Source organism: Dryobates pubescens, chromosome 25 (assembly GCF_014839835.1).
Source record: "Dryobates pubescens isolate bDryPub1 chromosome 25, bDryPub1.pri, whole genome shotgun sequence".
Lineage (NCBI taxonomy): Eukaryota > Metazoa > Chordata > Aves > Piciformes > Picidae > Dryobates > Dryobates pubescens.
The window spans coordinates 15,927,122-15,951,895 of NC_071636.1; the positions used below are offsets into that span (position 1 = coordinate 15,927,122).

At 54.7% G+C, this 24,774-nt stretch overlaps 1 protein-coding gene across 1 annotated transcript in view; it reads left to right on the plus strand.

Moving 5' to 3' along the window:
• Positions 1–1,189: 1,189 nt before the first annotated feature.
• The window catches only part of SMPD4 (sphingomyelin phosphodiesterase 4), a 28,614-nt gene continuing 5,029 nt past the window's right edge, over positions 1,190–24,774 (plus strand). Inside the window, exons 1-14 of the mRNA XM_054173053.1 lie at positions 1,190–1,248; positions 1,525–1,611; positions 1,981–2,123; positions 2,260–2,335; positions 4,611–4,719; positions 5,370–5,422; positions 6,581–6,732; positions 7,364–7,496; positions 9,168–9,239; positions 16,499–16,588; positions 21,051–21,196; positions 21,773–21,863; positions 24,128–24,228; positions 24,522–24,685. Coding sequence (XP_054029028.1) covers positions 1,210–1,248; positions 1,525–1,611; positions 1,981–2,123; positions 2,260–2,335; positions 4,611–4,719; positions 5,370–5,422; positions 6,581–6,732; positions 7,364–7,496; positions 9,168–9,239; positions 16,499–16,588; positions 21,051–21,196; positions 21,773–21,863; positions 24,128–24,228; positions 24,522–24,685 — 1,456 coding nt within the window. The 5' untranslated portion in view covers positions 1,190–1,209. The remainder of the gene's footprint in view (positions 1,249–1,524; positions 1,612–1,980; positions 2,124–2,259; positions 2,336–4,610; positions 4,720–5,369; positions 5,423–6,580; positions 6,733–7,363; positions 7,497–9,167; positions 9,240–16,498; positions 16,589–21,050; positions 21,197–21,772; positions 21,864–24,127; positions 24,229–24,521; positions 24,686–24,774) is intronic.

Sequence of the window (24,774 nt, forward strand, 5' to 3'; positions counted from 1 at the left end):
TTGTCTGCTTCTTCCTCTCATAGGATAGGATAGGATAGGATAGGGTAGAATGAACCAGGTTGGAAAAGACCTTTGAGATCAAGTCCAACCTATCACCCAACACCATCTAATCAACTAAACCATGGCACCAAGCACCCCATCCAGTCTCCTCCTAAACACCTCCAGTGATGGTGACTCCACCACCTCCCTGGGCAGCACATTCCAATGGGCAATCTCTCTTTCTATGAAGAACTTCTTCCTAACATCCAGCCTAAACCTCCCCTGGCACAGCTTGAGACTGTGTCCTCTTGTTCTGGTGCTGGGTTCCTGGGAGAAGAGACCAACCCCCACCTGACTACAACCTCCCTTCAGGTAGCTGTAGACAGCACTAAGGTCTCCTCTGAGCCTCCTCTTCTCCAGGCTAAGCAACCCCAGCTCCTCTGATTCTATCACTTTCTGTTCAAGATCTGTGGAAATTTTTACTAGGCACAGCCTAAAACTACCACACTTTGCTGCAAGAGGGGTCAGTAATCAGCACAGGCTGCCCAGGGAAGTGGTGGAGTCCCCATCAAGAGACCTGTGTTCAAGAAACCTGTGGCCATGGCACTGCAGGGCATGGTTTGATTGTGTCCCGTTCTGGGCCACTCGGTTTAGGAAAGATGTTGAGTTGCTGGAAGGTGTCCAGAGAAGGGCAACAAAGCTGGGGAGGGGTCTGGAGCACAGCCCTGTGAGGAGAGGCTGAGGGAGCCGGGGTTGCCCAGGGAGGTGGTGAGGTCAACGTCCATGGAGGCGTTTAAGGAAAGCCTGGATGAGGCACTTAGTGCCATGGTCTGGTTGATTAGATGGGGTTGGGTGCTGGGTTGGACTCGGTGATCTTGGGAGTTCTCTTCCAACCCGGCTGATTGTGTGCTGGCCATGGCGGCGCTGGGCTGCCGGCCGCAGTCGATGTTCCCAGGGGTCATTCGCACCCTTAACGAGTGCACGCCGCCTCCGGGACTGCAGGCAGCCTCTGGGACCGCAGGCAGCCTCCGGGGCTGCAGGCAGCAGCCGGCGCCCGCAGCGCAGCCACCCCGCGCACACGCGGGCAGCCTGCGGTGACGTCATCGCGGCGCGCCGGGCGCGGGCCGGGGGCGGTGACGCAAAAGGGCTGCGCCGGGCCGAGCGCGGGATCGGCGGCCGCGAGTTTGGCGGGAGGCTGAGGGCGCCGTGCCCGCCGCGGGCAGAGGCGGCATGGCCGGGCCTCAGCTGCAGCAGCCGAGCTTCCTGCTGGTGGGTGGCGAGCGGTCGGTGTGTGAGCGGGCAGCGGCCCGGCCCGTTTCGGTGGGGGAACTGCGTTTTCCGATTCCTTGTGGGCTTTGTTAGGCGCCTGTGAAGTTAATGCGGCGCTCGGCGTAGCTTGGGCTGCATCCGCAGTGGGGCTGTGCTGGAGGAGAGGCGCAATTTGCGGCTGAGGGAGTGGGGGGGAGCGGTGGTTCCCATCGTGTCCGCGCTAAATATCGTCCTTTCTGGCGAGGCTGATCCGGTTTCGTTGATGGTTTGTAACAGGCCACTCTGAAGGCAGACAGTGTAAACAAACCGTTTGTTCAGAGGTGCCACGACCTGGAGACGGTCATTGAGGAGTTTCCCGCCAAGGTGAGCTGGGAAGTTTGCTTTTTATTTGCTCCTAGTACTCTTTCCTGTGTTGCTATTTCTCTTACGGAGAGTTGGGGAGGACCCCAAGTAACACAGTGGAAATCCAGTCCTTAAAAGGCTTTTCCAGTGTGCTGCACTTTACTGACGCCTTTCAGCCTCAATCTATGGAGAAAACAGGTGACAAAGGCATGGATGTGATGCTGATGAGGACATCTGCACTTTCAGCCCCTGTGATTGCAGCCCACTCTGTAGGATGGAAGCTTGCAGCCAGCTGTCAGCCAGCATCTTTGTGCATCCTGGAGTGTGCCGCAGATACTGCTCAAGTGAGGGACTGCACACATGAGCTGTTTGTGTTTGCTTTCTCCAAAGGAACTCCATGGCATCTTCCCATGGCTGGTGGAGAGCATTTTTGGTAGCCTGGATGGTGTCATTGTGGGCTGGAATCTTCGCTGTTTGCAAGGGAGAACGAATCCTACCGAGTATTCCGCGGCTTTGGATTTCCTGGATCCCAGGTAAACTTCATCGTGCCAGCACAGAGTAGGAAAGGTGGTGAACAAATAACCAGTGTTTGACCTTCTTTAAGCTCACAACAGTGAGGCAGGGGAGAAGGGGCTCACGAGGAATTTTCTTTCTGCTGCTTGTTTGCAGTGGCCCCATGATGAAGCTGGTTTACAAACTCCAAGCAGAAGAGTACAGATATGATTTCCCAGTCTCATATCTTCCAGTGAGTAACAAAGAAATGTGTAAGAAGAGAATGTTGTTGTTGTTGTTGTTGCTGCTGCAGCTGTTGGAACTTTGCATGTGCTTCATGTGATGGGGTTTGGTGTAGCCTCGGTGCTCCATCTCTTTAGACTGTGGTTAGAGAAGAGTCCTCAGCTATGGTGAGTGTTGGAAGCTTGCTATTTAGAATTGTAGAATGGTCCAGGCCAGAAGGAGCCTCCAAAGGTCATCCAGTCAGGAGGGACATCCTCCACTAGATCAGGCTGCCTGGGGCCTCTTTGAGCCTCACCTAGAATTTCTCCAGAGAAGGGGCCTCAACCACCTCCCTGGGCAACCTGTTCCAGTGTTCTACCACCCTCAAAGTGAAGATCTTCCTGATATCCAATCTAAATCTGCCCTCCTCTAGTTTGAAGCCATTTGCCCTGGTCCTGTCCCTGCAGGCCTTTGCAAACAGTCTCTCTGCAGCCTTCCTGCAGCCCCCTTCAGGTACTGGCAGACTGCTATTAGGTCTCCTTGGAGCCTCCTCTTCTCCAGGCTGAACACCCCCAGCTCCCTCAGCCTGTCCTCATAGCAGAGCTGCTCCAACTCCCTGATCACTTTCATGGCCCTCCCCTGTACCCTCTCCTTCAGGTCCATGTCCTTCCTATACTGAGGGCCCCAGACCTGCCCACAGTACTCCAGGTGAGAGCTCAGCAAAGCAAAGTGGCAGAATCACCTCTCTGGATCTGCTGGCAGTGCTGCTTTGGATGCAGCCCAGAATGTGATTGGCCTCCTGTGCTGCGAGCTCACACTGCCTGCTCATGTCCAGCTTCTCATCCATCAGCATCCCCAAGTCCTTCTCCACAGGGCTGCATTCTAACACCTCCTCCCCCAGTCTGTATTGATAGTGAGGATTGTTCCAGCCCAGCTGCAGAGCCCTGCACTTAATCTTGTTGAACCCCATGAGTCTCACCTGGGCACCACCTCTCCAGCTTGTCCAGGTCCCTCTGGATGCTGTCCTGTCTGGTGTGTTTTGCTGCTCAGGCAAGCAGAGTGCAGTATAACTCCTGCCCTGTTCCCAGAGGAAGCAGTGTGCTATCTCTTGGTTACTGGCAGCTGCAGGACTGACAGTGGTGCCCCAGGCTGATCACAGAGCAGTGCCTTCCCTGGCCTTGCTTTCTGCCCATCTGTTTGAGGACTTAACTGCTAACCTGGATGTGAAGTGTGAGGTTTCAAACAAAAATGGTGAGCTGCAGAATTGTTCCTCTGCTGCTGCCATGGCTGCCTGCTCTCTAGAAATTGATTCAGACAGTTCTGCAGCCTTTAGCAAGAGGAAGCTGGCTGACAGCAAAGTGACCTTGAGAAAACCCTCAGGCAAACACCAATTTTCTGCTGCTCCCCACTACAACTGGAAAGACTTCTTTTAGTTTTGTTAGAGTAGAATGAACCAGGTTGGAAAAGACCTTTGAGATCACCAAGTCCAACCTGTCACCCAACACCATCTGATCAACTAAACCATGGCACCAAGCACCCCATCCAGTCTCTTCCTAAACACCTCCAGGGATGGGGACTCCACCACCTCCCTGGGCAGCACATTCCAATGGCCAATCTCTCTGGAAAGAATTTCTTCCTAACACCCAGCCTAAACCTCCCCTGGCACAGCTTGAGACTGAGTCTTGGTCTGGTGCTGTGTTCCTGGGAGAAGAGACCAACCCCCACCTGGCTACAACCTCCCTTCAGGTAGTTGTAGACAGCAATAAGGTATTCCCTGAGCCTCCTCTTCTCCAGGCTAAGCAACCCCAGCTCCCTCAGCCTCTCCTCACAGGGCTGTGCTCCAGACCCCTCCCCAGCTCTGTTGCCCTTCTCTGGACACCTTCCAGCAACTCAGCATCTCTCCTAAACTGAGGATCCCAGAATGGACACAGGACTCAAGCTGTGGCCTAACCAGTGCAGTGTACAGGGCACAATGACCTCCCTGCTCCTGCTGGCCACACTGTTCTGATGCAGGCCAGGATGCCATTGGCCACCTGGGCACACTGCTGGCTCATGTTCAGCCTACTATCACCCAGTATCCCCAGGTCCCTCTCTGCCTGTTACTGCACTGAATGCTCCTTTTCAGTGAGGAAGTTGGTTGGTGTCTGTGCATTTGCTCAAGGTACTACTGCAGTGCAGTGAAATCCCACTGAGCTGATGGAGATTTCATCCCACAATGCTGGAATGCAGCAGAGCTTCCCTACCTGAGCACACACTCCAGGTGTGCTGAGTGGCCAGGCTTAATATTCCTCTGCTCTGTCTTTCAGGGCCCTGTGAAGGCTTCCATACAAGAACAAGTCCTCCCAGAATGCTCTTTATACCACAACAAAGTCCAGTTCCCTTCATCTGGTGGTTTGGGGTTGAATTTGGCTCTGAGTATCCTTTTAAGAGTTGGGTGTTTTAATCCCTTTTTACTTAGCCCTTTCTGTTGTGTGGTGCTGATGTGTCTGTTTGAAATCATAGCTGTGCTAAATCAGCTTGGGGTGATCAGAAATGGTTGGATTCAAAGGAACAATCATCTGTTTGAAATCATAGCTGTGCTAAATCAGCTTGGGGTGATCAGAAATGGTTGGATTCAAAGGAACAATCAGTCTGTGCTCTTCTGAACTCTTCTGGGGGGGACATTTCTGACCTCCTTCAAGCCAAGCCCAGACTTCCCAGGGATTTCAGCAGAGCCTCTATTGCACAAGTTTTGGCTCTGTGACTGCTCATGGCTTATGCAATGTGACAGAGAAAGGGGCAAGGTTGACTTGGCAGCAGTCTAGCTTGCAGCTGTACTTTTCAGTGGGAGAGAGTTAAATGTGCTAACAAGAGCAATGCCCCAACACACCTTGCCCCACAGGTAGAACCTCAGGTACCAGTGATGGAGTCAGCTGGAAAGCAAGAAGGCAGAGCTGGGTTTTGCTTCGAGTTGAGTTTAGCACTGACAAAATGAAACTTAATGAATTTCTAGTCAGCCTGCCCAGATCTCTTTAACTGCTGTACCTGCTTTTTATTCTCTGATCCTTGACTCTCTCTTCTTCCAGATCCCTTTGAATATTACATGTTTTACTTTGCCATTAGCTTGATTACACAGAAGGTAAGTGCCTTGTGCAAGTCTTCCCTTGAAACACTCTCAGCCTTTCTTCCCCAGTGCTTTTAGAGCCTGCTGAGATGCTGTCCAGCTGAACTAACAGCCATTTTATCTGCACTTGTAGAACTGGCCCTTGCTTTGGGTCAGTTGATGATGCCAGACTGGATAATAAACAAACATTCCCACCTTGGATGTAGCAGGAAGCAGCCAGCCCAGCAGCACTCTGGTAATTTTAGGCTGGTCTGGCAATTTAATGCTGGGGGGGAATTTTCAACCCCAAACATGCAACACAGAGCAGGATTGCAAAGAGGCTTCCTCTGTGCAGTGCTGGCCACAGCTGTGTACTGTGCTCTCTGGGTACTGGGCTGCTCTTGCTGCTGTTAGCTGAGCTGTAGGGTACTGCACTCTTCCAGGCCTGGTTATAGTCACTACTGCAGCAGCACTTCCCCTGTGTGTAGCTACTTTACCTTTGCTCCACACAGTCACAGCTGGCACTGGGCTGGAAGAGAGCCTCCAAGGACATCTTCTCCACCCTCCCTGCAGGCAGCAGGGACACCTCCAGCTAGAGCAGGCTGCACAGGGACACAGCAAGGCTGAGCTTGGATGTCTCCAGGGATGGAGCCTCAACCACCTCCCTGGGTAGCCTGTCCCAGTGTCTCCCCACTCTCACTGTCCAGAACTCCCTCCTGATGTCCAACCTAACTCTGCCCTGCTCCAGCTCCAAACCACTGCCCCTTGGCCTATCCCCACAGCCCCTTCTGAACAGCCCCTCCCCAGCCTGCCTGCAGGTCCCCTGCAGATGTTGCAATGCAGCTCTAAAGTCTCCTTGGAGCCTTCTCTTCTCCAGGCTGAACAGCCCCAACTCTCCAAGCCTGTTCCCACAGCAGAGGTTCTCCCTGCTCATATCTTTGTGGCCTCCTCTGGACCCTCTCCAGCAGGTCCAGGTCTCTCTTGTGTTGAGAGCCTCAGAGCTGGACACAGCACTGCAGGGGAGGTCTCACCAGAGCAGAGCAGACACCAAAGTGTCTTTGTTGTCAGCTCACCTTTCATAACCATTGGGTTTCTACTTCACTGTGCTCATTGGCTCTGGCTGAGCAGCAGGCACTCTCTAGGAGTGCCTTAAAGTCACAGTCTGTGATTCCAGCTGTATTCTGTCTGTTTCAGAGCTCAGCTGTCACCCACCACGTCAGTCCTTCCAACAGTGCTTATTTCATCTTGGTGGACACATACCTGAAGTGTTTCCTGCCCACAGAAGGAAGTGTTCTTCCTCCCCCTTCCTCAAACCCTGGGGGAGCCATCCCTTCCCCAGCTCCCAGGTAATGACTGCAGTGCCAGAGGCAAATCCTGGGAGCACTGAGTACAAAATGCAGCTTGCTGGAGTGCAATCTCTAAGCCAGTGGAAAACACCTTCTACTCTTTTGTGATCTGAAGGGACTTAGCACATAATTACAACAGTTAAGTAGATTCAGGTTCACTTAATTTTACCATGAAGGTTTCATTTGGGAGTATGAAAGGTAGCTGCTGCTGGAGCAGAAAAGGCAGCTACAGGCAACAACATTTCATCATCTTTTGCAGCAGGAATGAGGGTAGCCCTCAGGCTTCTCCAAGCTCCCTCAGCCTGGCCTCAGCAGGGAGATGTTCCACTGCCTTCAGCACCTTTGTGGCTCTCTGCTGGACTCTCTCAAGCAGTTCCCTGAGGGGCCCAGAACTGGACACAATTCTAGATGTGGCCTCAGCAGGGCAGAGTGGAGGGGGAGGAGAACCTCTCAGTACCTGGTGATGGAGTGTTTGGTTCCAGCTAGGGACAAGAAGCAGAAGCTTACTGAGTGTGATCAGCTGTGCAGTTTTACTTCGTAGACTGTGTTCCACTGGTGATGAAAAGCAGTGATCCATTTCCTTGTGCTGAGGCTTACTGACCTCAGTGTTTCCATTGACTTGCCTTTAAAGGTCTCCAGCAGTGCCTTTCACTTCCTATGGGATGCACCACACCAGCTTGCTGAAGAGGCACATTGCCCACCAGCCCTCTGTGAATGCTGACCCTGCTTCCCAGGAGATCTGGAGATCAGAAACACTGCTTCAGGTCAGTTGGGTTGAAGGAAGAGAAAACAGCCCAGAGCTCTGCTTGCTGCTGGCTGAGGAATCTCTTCTTTTTCAACCAGAGAGCACTGAGCAGTGCAGCTGTTGTTCAGCAAAGAACCTCTGTGAAACTTCAGTTGTAATTCAGAAAGGCACTTCATGCCTTTTTCTTTCAGACTGCATATCTAGAATAGAACAGTGTTAACCAGCTTGGGAAAGACCTTTGAGATCATTGAGTGCAACCTAGCACCCAGCACCATCTAATCAACTAAACCATGGCACCAAGCACCCCATCCAGTCTCTTCCTAAACACCTCCAGGGATGGGGACTCCACCACCTCCCTGGGCAGCACATTCCAATGGCCAATCTCTCTTTCTGGGGAGAACTTCCTAACCTCCAGCCTAAACCTCCCCTGGCACAGCTTCAGACTGTGTCCTCTTGTTCTGGTGCTGGGTGCCTGGGAGAAGAGACCAACCCCCACCTGGCTACAACCTCCCTTCAGGGAGTTGTAGACAGCAATAAGGTCTCTCCTGAGCCTCCTCTTCTCCAGGCTAAGCAACCCCAGCTCCCTCAGCCTCTCCTCACAGGGCTGTGCTCCAGACCCCTCCCCAGCTTTGTTGCCCTTCTCTGGACACCTTCCAGCAGCTCAACATCTTTCCTAAACTGAGGGGCCCAGAACTGGACACAGGCCTCAAGGTGTGGCCTCACCAGTGCTGAGCCCAGGGGCACAATGACCTCCCTGCTCCTGCTGGCCACACTATTCCTAATGCAGGCCAGGATGCCATTGGCCTTCTTGGCCCCCTGGGCACACTGCTGGCTCATCTTTAGGCAGCTGTCAGTCAGCACCCCCAGGTCCCTCTCTGCCTGGCTGCTCTCAGCCACTCTGACCCCAGCCTGTAGCACTGCCTGGGGTTGCTGTGGCCAATGTGTAGAACCTGGCACTTGGATGTGTTCAATCTCCTGCCCTTGGACTCTGTCCATCTCTCCACCCTGCCAAGGTCCCTCTGCAGAGCTCTCCTACCCTCCAGCAGATCAACTCCTGCCCCCAGCTTGGTGCCATCTGCAAATTTACTGAGGATGGACTCAATCCCCTCATCCAGATCATCAGTCAAGATACTGAACAGGATGGGGCCCAGCACTGATCCCTGGGGGACACCACTGGTGCCTGGCTGCCAGCTGGCTGTGGCACCTTTCAACACCACTCTGGGCTCAGCCTCCAGCCAGTTCCTAACCCAGCTCAGAGTGCTGAGTCCAAGCCTGTCCAAGCTGCTGACAGCTTGGCCAGGAGTTTGCTGTGGGGGATGGTGTCAAAGGCCTTGCTGAAATCCAGGCAGTCTACATCTAAGTGCTGACATCAAGCCATACAGGTTTCTAAACCTGATCTGTTCATTTTTGGGGTTAATGCTGCATCAATTCTGTTCTCTTAGCAAAGGTTGAGCACAGAGGTGTTGGTTCTATTCCCCAGCAGGGGAAGGCAGAAGAGAATCTGTGCTTCAACAGCTGCTAACAGTGTGCCTGCTCATTGCATGGATGTGATGAGCACCTGAAACATCCCTGAGCAGCTGCCTGTGCCCACCTACAGCTTAGTTTTCAAATCCTGTTCTCTGGTCTTCCCTTCCCTCTGGCTTCTGTCTAGCCCTGGATGATTTCTGAGCCAAATAATTTGGTTTTGCAGATCTTTGTTGAGATGTGGCTTCACCATTATTCCCTGGAAATGTACCAGAAAATGCAGTCCCCTCATGTCAAGGTAACAGTCTGTGCTTCATGAGTGCCATCTGATGCTTGAGCTCTTTCTCTTGGGGGTAAATCTCCTCTTCTCTGGAGGCTGTGGTGGGGATCTTGGTGCAGAGGAGCAGAGTTTCCCCTCCAGTGGTGCAGGATGTTGTGGATCAGTGCTGTCACCCAGAGCACTGCAGAAGCTGTCTTGGGTTTGCTTTGTTGTTTCATTTGGGGGGGTGGAAGGCCCAGTTTGTGGGGGATGGTCACAACAACCTGAACACCACCAATCAAACCAGAAAACCACCACAAAACCTTAGTGTTCAGTCCCACTGGGGGCAATGTGGCTGCTACCAAAGAGCTCCCCACTGGTTTCCAGCAGTGGTGGCAAGTGAAAGACCAGTGAATCATTGCTGAGATCTGGAACCTTTCCCTTTGTTGTTTTTAAAGCACAAATCCAGAAGCAATTTGTTTTTTGGGGGGGCTGCTTCATATTCCAAACTGTTCCAAAGTATCTTCACCCTGATGGTTCTCAGCAGCAGTTCTGCAGCTGCAGAGCTCAGATGATCTTGCACACTCTTGCTCAGCTGTCTTAAGCACTTTGTGGTGGCCTTTTCAGTAACAAAACTGCTGCATTGGGGGGGAAAAGTAAGTGTGGAGGAGCCTGAGGTTCAAAGGCATGATAGATGCAAAGTGAATTTGAAGGGTTGGGGGGGGGGAAGGATAGATCCTCTGAATTCCCTCTTGGCTCACTGTGGGACTTCAATAAAAGGGGAAAGCAGTCTGAAAGTGTAGTGGGTTGAAAGGAAAAAGGCCCAGCTTTCCCTCCCCCACTAAGAAGAAGTTTAGAATGCAGAATATTTATCAACCCTTAGCCAGAGTGCCCCTTCCTTAAAGGCACAGCCTCAGATGGTCACAGTAGGGCACTCAGGGCTTGCTCCTGGGTGAGAGAGGCCAGGTGAGAGCTGACTGACCGAGAAACTGCATTGGCATTGTGTCAGGGAAACCCCCTGGGAGAGCTGAAGTGTTGATGGGGGGTTTTGCTCCTTGTAAAGCTGACATCCAAACGTGGCCTCACTGCTCTTGCAAAGTCTCCACCTGGGGAAGGCTCCCAGCAGCATGGCTCTGCAACTGTGATGGAAAGGCTTTGCTTCAAGTACTTTTGGTCTGTCTGTCTGTCTCTCTGTCTGTCCAGTCTCTCTGCATCCAGTGCTGTGCTGTGCTTGGGCCAGGAATAAGGATTGCTTTAAACTTCTCTCTCCTCTGCTCACCCTCTGCATTTCTGATGCTCTCCCCTAGCTCTAGGGAGCAGCAGTTACAGACAGTGATTAGCAGCAGAATCAGTAGGGCAGGCCTAGACCTTAAAGCTCTCTGAAATCATCCCTGCAGGATCCTCCCCAGGGTGTGCTGAGCCCCAGCTTGAGGCCAGAGCTCCCTGAGGGTATTTTGGTTTCATCTTTGATGAGAGCTAATCATGGGCATGAAGCAGTCTTCACTCTTTGGGGATTAGAACACCTACATAAGGGATTGGGAGTCCCTTAGATGGATGAAGGATCCCTCCTGCAGGCTTGAGGAAAGGTTTCAGAGCAGCTGGGGACTGGGGTGCACAAAGGAAGCCCTGGAGGCTGGTCTCAGGGCAGGCTGAAGGACCAGAGTCTGCCTCTCTCAGTTCCTCAGATGAGGCAGCAGACTCAGCAGAAAGGGAAGGTTTGCTCTAACACAAGGGTTTAAGGCTTGACTGGGAACCCAAGGTCCCCCTAAACCTTACTCTGAAAGCTTAGTAATGCTGCAGGTTCACTTGATTCTGGTTGGCCTTCTGTGTGTTTGGAAGGAGAAGGAATTGGTGACCATTTGTGCCTGTTTGGCCATCAGTGACTTAATGTCTACACAGCTTCCCCACAGGAGGAGGGGATGAGGCTCCCCAGAACTTGTTCTGTGTTTGTTTTGATGGGCCAAGGCAGATGTGTAACTGCTGTGAAGTGCCTCAAGCAATGACAGATTGCCCTTAAGCCTTGGTCAGGATGTCAGAGACTTCTCCTGACAAGCAGAAGGGGGTGGAATGGGACTGAACAGCAAATCAGCTGTTTTCAGGTGTGCCTCTGAGCTCCTCTCTCCTCCCTACTGACTCTACTCTTTTCCTTTACCCTGGCTCCTTGCTCTTCCTCTCTCTGATGATCCAGAGCCCAAGCCTGAAGCATCTCTTTTGCTGTTCCCTTGTGCTGTAGTCACAGGGAACCTTTAAGCTGTTTGATAAAACTTCTGTGATGCTTCCTAACCTTCCAGTGCCAGGTGCCACAGATCCCAGCACTGCCTGGGGAACACCATTAGCCTACAGGTTCCTCCTGTGCCAGGTGCCACAGATCCCAGCACTGCCTGGGGAACACCATTAAGCCTACAGGCTCCTCCAGTGCCAGGTGCCACAGATCCCAGCACTGCCTGGGGAACACCATTGGCCTACAGGCTCCTGCCTCCTGTGCCAGGTGCCACAGATTCCAGCACTGCCTGGGGAACACCATTAGCCTACAGGCTCCTCCAGTGCCAGGGGCCACAGATCCCAGCACTGCCTGGGGAGCACCATTGGCCTACAGGCTCCTCCTGCCTCCTGTGCCAGGTGCCACAGATCCCAGCACTGCCTGGGGAGCACCATTGGCCTACAGGCTCCTCCTGTGCCAGGTGCCACAGATCCCAGCACTGCCTGGGGAACACCATTGGCCTACAGGCTCCTCCTGTGCCAGGTGCCACAGATCCCAGCACTGCCTGGGGAGCACCATTGGCCTACAGGCTCCTCCTGTGCCAGGTGCCACAGATCCCAGCACTGCCTGGGGAGCACCATTGGCCTACAGGCTCCTCCAGTGCCAGGTGCCACAGATCCCAGCACTGCCTGTGGAACACCATTAGCCTACAGGCTCCTCCTGTGCCAGGTGCCACAGATCCCAGCACTGCCTGGGGAGCACCATTGGCCTACAGGCTCCTCCTGCCTCCAGTGCCAGGTACCACAGATCCCAGCACTGCCTGGGGAGCACCATTGGCCTACAGGCTCCTCCTGCCTCCAGTGCCAGGTGCCACAGATCCCAGCACTGCCTGGGGAACACCATTAGCCTACAGGCTCCTGCCTCCAGTGCCAGGTACCACAGATCCCAGCACTGCCTGGGGAGCACCATTGGCCTACAGGCTCCTCCTGCCTCCTGTGCCAGGTGCCACAGATCCCAGCACTGCCTGGGGAACACCATTGGCCTACAGGCTCCTCCTGTGCCAGGTGCCACAGATCCCAGCACTGCCTGGGGAACACCATTAGCCTACAGGCTCCTGCCTCCAGTGCCAGGTACCACAGATCCCAGCACTGCCTGGGGAGCACCATTGGCCTACAGGCTCCTCCTGCCTCCAGTGCCAGGTGCCACAGATCCCAGCACTGCCTGGGGAACACCATTGGCCTACAGGCTCCTCCTGTGCCAGGTGCCACAGATCCCAGCACTGCCTGGGGAGCACCATTGGCCTACAGGCTCCTCCTGTGCCAGGTGCCACAGATCCCAGCACTGCCTGGGGAGCACCATTAAGCCTACAGGCTCCTCCAGTGCCAGGTGCCACAGATCCCAGCACTGCCTGGGGAGCACCATTGGCCTACAGGCTCCTCCAGTGCCAGGTGCCACAGATCCCAGCACTGCCTGTGGAACACCATTAGCCTACAGGCTCCTCCTGTGCCAGGTGCCACAGATCCCAGCACTGCCTGGGGAACACCATTGGCCTACAGGCTCCTCCTGCCTCCAGTGCCAGGTACCACAGATCCCAGCACTGCCTGGGGAGCACCATTGGCCTACAGGCTCCTCCTGCCTCCAGTGCCAGGTGCCACAGATCCCAGCACTGCCTGGGGAGCACCATTAGCCTACAGGCTCCTGCCTCCAGTGCCAGGTACCACAGATCCCAGCACTGCCTGGGGAGCACCATTGGCCTACAGGCTCCTCCTGCCTCCTGTGCCAGGTGCCACAGATCCCAGCACTGCCTGGGGAACACCATTGGCCTACAGGCTCCTCCTGTGCCAGGTGCCACAGATCCCAGCACTGCCTGGGGAACACCATTAGCCTACAGGCTCCTGCCTCCAGTGCCAGGTACCACAGATCCCAGCACTGCCTGGGGAGCACCATTGGCCTACAGGCTCCTCCTGCCTCCAGTGCCAGGTGCCACAGATCCCAGCACTGCCTGGGGAACACCATTGGCCTACAGGCTCCTCCTGTGCCAGGTGCCACAGATCCCAGCACTGCCTGGGGAGCACCATTGGCCTACAGGCTCCTCCTGTGCCAGGTGCCACAGATCCCAGCACTGCCTGGGGAGCACCATTGGCCTACAGGCTCCTCCTGTGCCAGGTGCCACAGATCCCAGCACTGCCTGGGGAGCACCATTGGCCTACAGGCTCCTCCTGTGCCAGGTGCCACAGATCCCAGCACTGCCTGGGGAGCACCATTGGCCTACAGGCTCCTCCAGTGCCAGGTGCCACAGATCCCAGCACTGCCTGGGGAACACCATTGGCCTACAGGCTCCTCCAGTGCCAGGTGCCACAGATCCCAGCACTGCCTGGGGAACACCATTGGCCTACAGGCTCCTGCCTCCAGTGCCAGGTGCCACAGATCCCAGCACTGCCTGGGGAACACCATTGGCCTACAGGCTCCTCCTGCCTCCTGTGCCAGGTGCCACAGATCCCAGCACTGCCTGGGGAACACCATTGGCCTACAGGCTCCTCCTGTGCCAGGTGCCACAGATCCCAGCACTGCCTGGGGAGCACCATTAGCCTACAGGCTCCTCCAGTGCCAGGTGCCACAGATCCCAGCACTGCCTGTGGAACACCATTGGCCTACAGGCTCCTGCCTCCAGTGCCAGGTGCCACAGATCCCAGCACTGCCTGGGGAACACCATTAGCCTACAGGCTCCTGCCTCCAGTGCCAGGTACCACAGATCCCAGCACTGCCTGGGGAGCACCATTGGCCTACAGGCTCCTCCTGCCTCCAGTGCCAGGTGCCACAGATCCCAGCACTGCCTGGGGAACACCATTAGCCTACAGGCTCCTGCCTCCAGTGCCAGGTACCACAGATCCCAGCACTGCCTGGGGAGCACCATTGGCCTACAGGCTCCTCCTGTGCCAGGTGCCACAGATCCCAGCACTGCCTGGGGAACACCATTAGCCTACAGGCTCCTGCCTCCAGTGCCAGGTACCACAGATCCCAGCACTGCCTGGGGAGCACCATTGGCCTACAGGCTCCTCCTGCCTCCAGTGCCAGGTGCCACAGATCCCAGCACTGCCTGGGGAACACCATTGGCCTACAGGCTCCTCCTGTGCCAGGTGCCACAGATCCCAGCACTGCCTGGGGAGCACCATTGGCCTACAGGCTCCTCCAGTGCCAGGTGCCACAGATCCCAGCACTGCCTGGGGAGCACCATTGGCCTACAGGCTCCTCCAGTGCCAGGTGCCACAGATCCCAGCACTGCCTGGGGAGCACCATTAGCCTACAGGCTCCTCCTGTGCCAGGTGCCACAGATCCCAGCACTGCCTGGGGAGCACCATTGGCCTACAGGCTCCTCCAGTGCCAGGTGCCACAGATCCCAGCACTGCCTGGGGAACACCATTAGCCTACAGGCTCCTCCTGTGCCAGGTGCCACAGATCCCAGCACTGCCTGGGGAGCACCATTAGCCTACAGGCTCCTCCAGTGCCAGGTGCCACAGATCCCAGCACTGCCTGGGGAGCACCATTGGCCTACAGGCTCCTCCTGCCTCCAGTGCCAGGTGCCACAGATCCCAGCACTGCCTGGGGAACACCATTGGCCTACAGGCTCCTCCAGTGCCAGGTGCCACAGATCCCAGCACTGCCTGGGGAGCACCATTAAGCCTACAGGCTCCTGCCTCCAGTGCCAGGTGCCACAGATCCCAGCACTGCCTGGGGAGCACCATTAAGCCTACAGGCTCCTCCAGTGCCAGGTGCCACAGATCCCAGCACTGCCTGTGGAACACCATTGGCCTACAGGCTCCTCCTGTGCCAGGTGCCACAGATCCCAGCACTGCCTGGGGAACACCATTAGCCTACAGGCTCCTCCAGTGCCAGGTGCCACAGATCCCAGCACTGCCTGGGGAGCACCATTAGCCTACAGGCTCCTCCTGCCTCCAGTGCCAGGGGAGGCAGCTGGGGAGCAGGCAGTGTCTGAGCTGTTGGGGAGCTTGCAGTAACAATCCTGCCAGGCTGAAGGGGTTAAACCAAAAGGCACCAAACTGGTCCTAGAGGAACTTGGGGAGGGGCTGCAGGGAGACAGCAGAGGTGTGCTCTGGAGAGGTGGTTTCCCTGCTGGCAGCAGCCTTTGGGATCTGTGCAGTGCACATATTTTTGTTCCATGTGCTCTCATTGCTCTGTGTGGCACTGTCACTACAGTATCCTCTTCACCAGCACAGCCCAGGGCTGCTCTGCCTAACTCCTCCCACAAGGGATCTGGTGAGGCTTGCAGGATGCCAGCACACACTCTGGTAGCTGCCTTTTGCCTGCCTGTGCACAGAGTGGTGCCCTAAGTGTCAAAGGAATTTCCTCTTGGGAGGAAGTTCACAAGCCTGCCCAAATGGCCTTTAAGTAGAAACAGAGGATCTCTCTGAAGTGCTGGAAACTCAACTGGGCAGGCTCACAGTGACTGTAAAAAGCCAAGCTTGCTTTTTCCTCCTGTTCCTTGGGAAGGAGAAAGCCTCCCTGGGAGTTTCTTCCCATCATACAAACCCTGCTTCCCCAGCAGCACAGGAAAAAGGACAGCACTGCCTAAAGGACATTCAGACAGCTTGCAGAATATTGAACAGTTTCCCTTCATTGCTGAGTAAGACACTCCCCAGCAGGGTGCAGCTCAGGTAACTCCTCAAGCAGGGAGTTCCTTTGGCAGGAGCTCCAGCTCCCCTACCACCAGGACTTGCTCTGAGGGTAGGGAGGAGGAGAGCCACAGCTGAGCTTTGTGGACACCACCTCCCAGTCCAGGGTTGGAGCAGATGCTCCTTGGGGTCCCTTCCAGCCTGGTGAATGTTCAGGTGGATGAGAAGGGGGTGGAGTAGTGAGGAGTCAGTCAGCAGGATGAAGAGGCTACTGTGGCTGCAGTTGCTGCTGTGATATGTTGTCCCTGACTGTATTTGTGATGTTCATATTCCCCCCCCCACCCTTTCTTCCTTGGCCTCATTCTCACTTTTTTTTTTCTTTTTTTTTCTTTCTCTTGCTCTCTTCTCTCCTCTTCTTTTTCCCCTCCCCCCCTTCCCCCCCTTCCTTTCTGTTTCTGTTGTCTCAGCTGGAGGTTCTCCACTACCGACTCAGTATCTCCAGTAAGCACCACGGTAGTCCTGCCCAACCCAGCTACCAGGCCCTCCAAGCATACCAAGTATTACCAGCTGCTCATTTTGGTTCCTTTTGGCAAGCTCTTGTTCCACCAGATAATCTGCAAAGTGTCCTGGGGCTGGCTGGAGAGCAGCTCTGTCTGCCCAGCTGTGCTGCTGCAGCTCGACTGAGAACACTGCCCAGAGCTTTGCTGACCCTTCTCTGGGGACAGACTGAGAGGGCTCAGCAAAGGGCATGGAGAGAAGAGGAGTGGGGCAGTGCCAGCTGCAGGAGGGTCAGCAAGTCACAGGGCAGGGAACTGCAGCTGGGACTGGCCAGTCCTAGGCACAAATCCAGGCTGGGTGCAGAGTGGGTTGAGGTTGAGAGCAGCCCTGAAGAAAGAGGCCTGGGGGTGTTGGTTGCTGAGCAGCTCCCCAGGAGCCAGCAGTGCCCTCATGCAGCCCAGCAGGCAGCTGTGTGCTGGGCTGCAGCCAGAGGAGTGTGGGCAGCAGGGCAGGAGAGGGGATTCTGCTCCTTGGCTCTGCTCAGACCTCACCTCCAATCCTGCCTCCAGCTCTGTCTGGTGTCCCCAGCATGAGAGGGACACAGAGCTGCTGGGGTGAGGCCAGAGGAAGTCACAAAGATGATCCCAGGGCTGGAGCAGCTCTGCTGTGAGCACAGGCTGAGGGAGCTGGGGGTGTTCAGCCTGGAGAAGAGAAGGCTCCAGGGGGACCTTAGAGCTGCCTGCCAGTACCTGAAGGGATCCTGCAGAGAGACTTTTCCTGAGGGTGTCTAAAGAGAGGAGAAGGGGGAAGGGTTTGAAGCTGAGCCAAGGCAGGGTCAGACTGGAGCTGAGGAAGAAGTTCTTCAGTGTGAGGGTGGTGAGACTCTGGCACAGGCTGCCCAGGGAGGTTGTGGCTGCCTCCTCCCTGGGGGTGTTCAAGGCCAGATTGGATGAGGCCTTGAGCAGCTGAGTCTAGTTGAGAGGTGTCCCTGGCCATGGTGGGGAGGTTGGAGTAGAAGAGCTCTGAGATCCCTTCCAACCTGAGCCAGTCTAGGGCACAGTGCATTAGAAGGACTTTGTGCCTCATGTAGTGACTGGATGAGGGACAGTGATTTGAAAAGAGCAGAGCAGGTTCAGATTGGAGGTGAGGAACAAGTTCTGCACCAGGAGGCTGCTGGAACACTGCACCAGGTTGCTCAGGGAGGTGGTTGAGGCTCCATCCCTGGAGATGTTCCAGGCCAGGCTTGACAGGGCTCTGAGCAACCTGCTCTAGTGGAGGACTGCTGAGTGCAGGGGGGATGGACTGGATGAGCTTTGGAGGCCCCTTCCACCCCACCCCATTCTGGGAGTGGTTTGGAATTCCATCTGTAGAGCTGCATTCTGGTGATGCTTTGCAGAAAGAGGCTTGGCAGCTCTGCTGACCTCTTTTTGTTTGACACTCAAAGTGGTTTCCCTGCTGGCAGACTTCTGCCCCTCCCACACTCATTTAAGCCATTTAAGCAAACCTTGCATGGAAGAGAAGATCAGAATTTGCATGGCTCTCACCTCTAAGCAAGGTAGGTAACATCTAGGGGGTTTAGGCAGTGAAATGCCACTGGATGGTACCAAATTGGTGGTGGGAATCCAGCCCTGCCTGCCCACTCCTGCAGAAGCACACTTGGGTACCTTTGCAGATTATTCAGGAGATGTGCATGCAGAAACACTCCTGTTGGAACAAACTCCTGACTCCTCTTTCCCTGCCTCAGCCCTTTCCTCAGGGGGCCTTCACTGGGGGAAAGGGGAGGGCTGAGCCTGTGCTGTGAAGCTCTGCAGCACTGCACAGAGTTGTCCTGCTTGGTAATCCTCTGAGTGCAGTGGTACTCGAGGTGCTGCTTAGAAAGGAGAGCAGGAACTACTGCTTGTCCCTGCAAGCTTTTGTGCTAGGCTGCTTCTCTCACTCCTGTGCTGAGAATGGCAGCCACCCAGCCTGCAAGCCAAGGCTGGACAGCAGCTGGGGGGTGAAAAGCCACTCTGGAAACAGTGATGTTTGTAATGGTGCTGAGCTAGGCTAAGAGGAGAGGGTCAGGATTGCTGGGTGGGAAAACTGCCACATCACCTGCCAGGAGGTGTGGAAGGAAGGGGGCTGCTGGGTTTGGGATTCCAAAGGCACCTGCAAGGGGAGCCTGCAATTACAGTATCACAGTATAACCAAGGTTGGAAGAGACCCCAAGGATCATCAAGTCCAACCTGTCCCAACAGACCCCACAACTAGACCATGGCACCAAGTGCCACGTCCAATCTCCCCTTGAACACCTCCAGGGACGGTGACTCCACCACCTCCCTGGGCAGCACATCCCAATGACGAACGACTCGCTCAGTGAAGAACTTTCTCCTCACCTCGAGTCCAAACCTCCCCTGGCACAGCTTGAGACTGTGTCCCCTTGTTCTGGTGCTGGCTGCCTGGGAGAAGAGACCAACCCCCTCCTGGCTACAACCACCTTTCAGGTAGTTGTAGAGGGCAATGAGGTCACCCCTGATCCTTCTCTTCTCCAGGCTAAACAACCCCAGCTCCCTCAGCCTCTCCTCACAGGGCTGTGCTCAAGGCCTCTCCCCAGCCTTGTTGCCCTTCTCTGGACACCTTCAAGTGTCTCAATGTCCTTCTTAAACTGAGGGGCCCAGAACTGGACACAGGACTCAAGGTGTGGCCTAACCAATGCAGAGTCCAGGGGCACAATGACCTCCCTGCTCCTGCTGGCCACACTATTCCTAATACAGGCCAGGATGCCATTGGCCGCCTTGGCCACCTGGGCACACTGCTGGCTCATGTTTAGGCAGCTGTCAATCAGCACCCCCAGGTCCCTCTCTGTTTGGCAGCTCTCCAGCCACTCTGACCCCAGCCTGTAGCTCTGCATGGGGTTGCCGTGGCCAAAGTGCACCCCTGGCACTCAGCCTTGTTAAATGCCATCCCATTGGCCTCTGCCCATCTGTCCAGTCGGTCGAGGTCCCTCTGCAGAGCCCTTCTGCCCTCTAACTGACCAACATCTGCTCCCAGCTTGGTGTCATCTGCAAACTTGCTGATGACTGACTCAATCCCCTCATCCAGATCATCAATGAGGATGTTAAAGAGGATGGGGCCCAGCACTGATTCTTGCTGGATTATTTGTAGTGGCACCTTTTCAAGGCCTAACAGCAGAGCACTCAACCTCTCTGATTGCTTTTGGAGACCCTGATCTAAACTCCCAGGGCAAAGCCACTTCTCAGAGCTCTTTCTACCCCTGTCTGTAAACCCCTGCAGCCACCATGCTGCCTTGCCAGGAGCTGCCAAGCACTCAAGAGCAGCCTTCCTTAGAACTGGTGATGGATGTTATCTTCTCTCCCAGGAGAGCCTCAGCTCTGGCTGCCCTTTCCTCAAGCCTGGAATCTTTTTTTTCTGGAGTGAACTTCACAGTGTGTTACAAAACCCTTAAGAGGCTGTGCAATCACAACTGCTTTGCCTCAGGCCTTGCAGAGAAAGGCCCCACAGGAAGGACCTCCCCTCCCCCCCCAAGCCCTTCCCTGCCCCCAGCACTGGAAATGCTGTTTAAGAAAGAAGTTTTTAGGTATAAAAATGCCTGCCAGTCCCCTGGGGTCACATCCAGTGCCTCAGCTCAGCGTGGTTGCCTTTGGCATCCAGGAGATGCCTTGCAGCTTGAAGAGGCTCCTGGCAGCTGTCGCTCTTGTGTCATGTACATTCCCAGCTCTGGAGAGACAGCAGAGCTGTGAGACTTGGGATGAAAGTGACACCTTCAGGTCTGCCTTCAGCAGTGGGCTGAGATCAGTTCTCTGCTCTTAAAGCAGACTGCAGCAGCAGAGGGCTCTGTCCCCAGCTTCTGCAGCAGCCCAGCCCTGATGCTGAGTGCCCAGGACTGGCTCTTTTTGCCTCACTCCTCGCCCTGCCATACCATGCCCTCGTCTCCTGGTGGCACCACTCTGGCTCACCAGCACTCCCCAGGCTGCTTCTGTCTGTGGTGCTGCTAGAAGCAGCAGGACCATGCAGAACTTGAAGCAGTTCTTGCACTGCCCAGGGCTCTTTCCAGGATGATTCTTTCTCGTAAGGCAGCTGAGCACCAGCGTAGGAAGGAGAACTCAAAGCCAGCCAGGAGCATAAATAAAGGATCTGTGGTGGTGTCCCCAGCCATGACCTTAGACCCACAATGAGAGGCTGAATGTTGTGTTTGCAGAAAGGGGTAAGTCCAAAGCTACAGCTTACTCTGTCCTTTAGTGCTAGCCTGAAATTCAGGGTACCAGGGCACCAGAGGTGCTTCTCCCAGTGACATTCTCCAAGGTGCTGCTGCTCCCTAGAGAGATGATGGCAGGAGGTGGATGCAAGCTGTGCTAGGGAGGGAGCCTGTCTGACTCCAGGTGGCACCAAGATGTGAAGAACTTGGAAGGAAGGGAGCATTGGTGGCATTCTGAGCTGTGCTCTGTGCTTTTGCTGATCTCTCTGTGGCCATGCAGCACATGACACTGATCAGCACCTTGCTGTGCTCTGCTTTGGATCCAGGAGGCCTTCAAGCCCACTGAGGAGCACGTGCTGGTGGTGAGACTGCTTGTGAAACACCTGCATGCTTTCAGCAACAGCCTGAAACCAGAACCTCTCTCCCCTTCAGCCCACTCCCACACAGCCAGCCCACTAGAGGAGTTTAAAAGGTAGGTCCAGGAGCAGCCTGCCTCTGAAACCTCCTGGCAGAGCTCTCCTTTTTGCTGAGGGATTTTTGATGGCTGAACACAGGAGTCCATTAAAATACATGAGAGTAATGGCTTAGGGTTCCCTCCTAACCTCTCTAATTGCTTTTGGAGACCTTGATCTAAGCTCCTAGGGCTGAGTAATTTCTTTGAGTTCTCCCCTTTCCTATAAACTCTCCTGCAGCCACCATGCTGCCTTGCCAGGAGCTGCCAAGCACCCAAGAGCAGCCTGGGGGGCAGATGGGAAGGGCACCCCCAGGAGGGGAGTGCCTTGCTCTTAGGTCAGCCTCTATCTTTGTGCAAGTCAAGAGACAAATTACTGCTACGGGGCAGGGGGTCTGGCCAGGGTTTGTTTCTGCACTGGGGTTGAAATTCAAGGGCCAGAAGCAGCTTTGCTTCAGAAAGAACAAGTTTGGGCCATTCCTTTCTGTGTCTGCATTGGAAGTGTGCTGAGTTGTTGGGTGTCTCTGTGTGGTTTGGTGGTTTTGCTGTTGCTCAGATGTGCTAATGGTCTGTACCTGTGGCTGTCTTTGCTTGCAGGGTTGTCATTCCTCGCTTTGTCCAGGAGAAGCTTTACACCTTCCTGCAGCACTGCTTTGGGCACTGGCCTCTGGATGCCTCTTTCAGAGCAGTATGTACCTTGCTGCTCTCCCCCAGCCTGGCCTTGCCAGAGCCACTCATTGCTGTAGTTAAGTTATTGCTGGTTAGCAGCTGCTTCTTAGTCTTTAAACCCCTTCTTTCTTTCTTGGTCTGGAGCAGTGAAAATCTTTCTGTAGCAGGTCCATGTCATGCTAGAGTGCCTGTCAGACTTAAGAAAGGAAGTTAAATAGGTCTTGGTGACAGTGATGGTTGGCTGATTTTCCTGCTACTGAGGATGGCTCTTCAAACAGATAGTCTTACAGACCCTAACTCCTTGCTGCCTGGTTGGATAGGTCATAAACCAAACCAACACAATCTTCATTTACAATAGAATAGAATGAACCAGGTTGGAAGAGACCTTTGAGATCATCAAGTCCAACCCAACACCATCTAATCAACTAAACCATGGCACCAAGCATCCTTCCAGTCCCTTTCTAAACACCTCCAGGGATGGTGACTCCCTGGGCAGCACATTCCAGTGGCCAACCTCTCTTTCTGGGAAGAACTTACCAACATCCAGCCTAAACCTCCCCTGGCACAGCTTGAGACTGTGTCCTCTTGTTCTGGTGCTGGCTGCCTGGGAGAAGAGGCCAACCCCCACCTGGCTAACAACCTCCATTCAGGTAGTTGTAGAGCAATAAGGTCTCCCCTGAGCCTCCTCTTCTCCAGGCTAAGCAACCCCAGCTCCCTCAGCATCTCCTCACAGGGCTGTGCTCCAAACCCCTCACCAACTTTGTTGCCCTTCTCTGGACACCTTCCAGCAAGTCAACCTCCTTCCTGAACTGAGGGGCCCAGAACTGGACACAGGACTCCAGGTGTGACCTAACCAGTGCTGTGTACAGGGGCAGAATGACCTCCCTGCTCCTGCTGGCCACACTGTTCCTGATGCAGGCCAGGATGCCATTGGCCTTCTTGGCCACCTGGGCACACTGCTGGCTCATGTTCAGCCTACCATCGACCAGCACCCCCAGGTCCCTTCCTGCCTGGCTGCTCTCAGCCACTCTGACCCCAGCCTGTAGCACTGCCTGGGGTTGTTGTGGCCAATGTGCAGAACCTGGCACTTGGGTGTGTTCAGTCTCAGACTTTGCACGTATTGCCTCCTGCAAGCAGGGAAAGCAATGCATCAGAGCCTTGAGTCTGGGCAGTTAATGGAGGAGTTTAGAAATGCACAGTGTAACAAAGCTAGGCCTTGCCCACCACACCTGCAGCTGCAGTGTGCTGTTTGAGGCACACAGGTGAGTTAGGGATGCCACAGGAGATGGTTACAGAGCCCACAGCGAACCTTTTCCTGGCTTCCGTGCAGTCAGGACTCTGTGCCCTCAGGATGGGGGGGAGGGGGCACATGCAGAAGATGAGAGCTGAGATGACAGCAGTGTAAGATCTATGCTCCAACAGGGATTTAGTGAACACCACCAGAACTGCTAAATGCACCTGAGGTGTAACCACCAAGTTTGGGTTTGGTAGGAACCTGTTCCAGTGCCATCTCATTTGGGTGTCAGACAAACCCCAGAGTGGTCCTGAAGAACAGCAGCCTGATGGAGAGGGTCCAGGGGAGGGCCCTGAAAATGATCAGGGAGTTGGAGTAGCTCTATGAGGACAGGCTGAGGGAGCTGGGGTTGTTCAGCCTGGAGAAGAGAAGGTTCCAAGGGGACCTAACAGGAGCCTGCCAGTACCTGAAGGGGGCAACAGGAAAGCTAGAGAGAGACTGTTTGCAAAGGCCTGCAGGGACAGGACCATGGGCAATGGCTTCAAACTAGAGAAGGGCAGATTTAGATTGGATATCAGGAAGAAGTTCTTCACTGTGAGGGTGGTGGAGCACTGACATGGGTTGCCCAGGGAGGTGGTTGAGGTCCCTTCCTTGGAGATGCTCAAGGTGAGGCTGGACAGGGCCCTGGGCAGCCTGATCTAGTTGGGGATGTCCCTGCTGACTGCAGGGGGGTTGGCCTGGATGAGCTTTGGAGGTTCCTTCCAGCCTGGGCCCTTGTAGGTTCTGTGAACAAGCACTTGGCTTCCTCAGCTCTTTTTTTCCCCAAGGTGCTTAGGTTGCTAGAGAGCTTCTTTCCTAAGAACTTGCAGCTGTCCTTAGGGTAATGTTCACTAGGCTTAGAAGGAACAAACAGAAGCCCTCTTGCAGAGTCACAGCATGGTAGGGGTCGGCAGGCACCTCAGGTCATCTTGCCCAAGCTTTGTCTTCCTTTCCTGAAAATACTGATGCTCCTGTGGTGGTTTTTTCCCTTTCTGTGTGATTTTGCTTAGGTTCTTGAGATGTGGTTAAGTTACTTGCAGCCTTGGAGGTATGCTCCAGAAAAGCCACCCCAGAGTGCAGAGTCCTTGCCTCGCAGCGTGTCGGAGAAATGGTAAGGAGGAAAGCAAGTGGGAGTGAGCTGAGCCCAGCCTGCAGCTCCTCAGGGACACAGCAGATCTGGGGAAGCAGACACCAACCTGAATTAAGCTCCTCAAAGACGATTTGTTCCACTCAGGCTTCTGTTTTGAGTAGTCTTTTGTCTCAGTAAACCATCTCTGCGGAGCCAGAACGAAGCATTCCCTTAACGACTCCTTTGGCAGAAGAGGAAATAGCAACTGCTGTGTATTGCTGTGCTGGCTTGGGGGCAGGGGGCTGTGCTCACAGCTGCTGTGCTCCCTTTGACAGGGCTGCCTTCATTCAGGAAAACCTGCTCATGTACACCAAGCTGTTTGTGGGATTCCTGAACAGAGCTCTTCGAACGGACTTGGTCAGCCCCAAAAACGCTCTGATGGTGTTCCGAGTCGCCAAGGTCTTTGCTCAGCCCAACCTTGCTGAAATGATCCTGAAAGGTAAATGGATTCTTGTGACAACTTGTGCTCTCCTCACTGTCTTCACAGTGGCTACACCTGGCCTCAGAAGCACCGAGGTGAACAGGCTT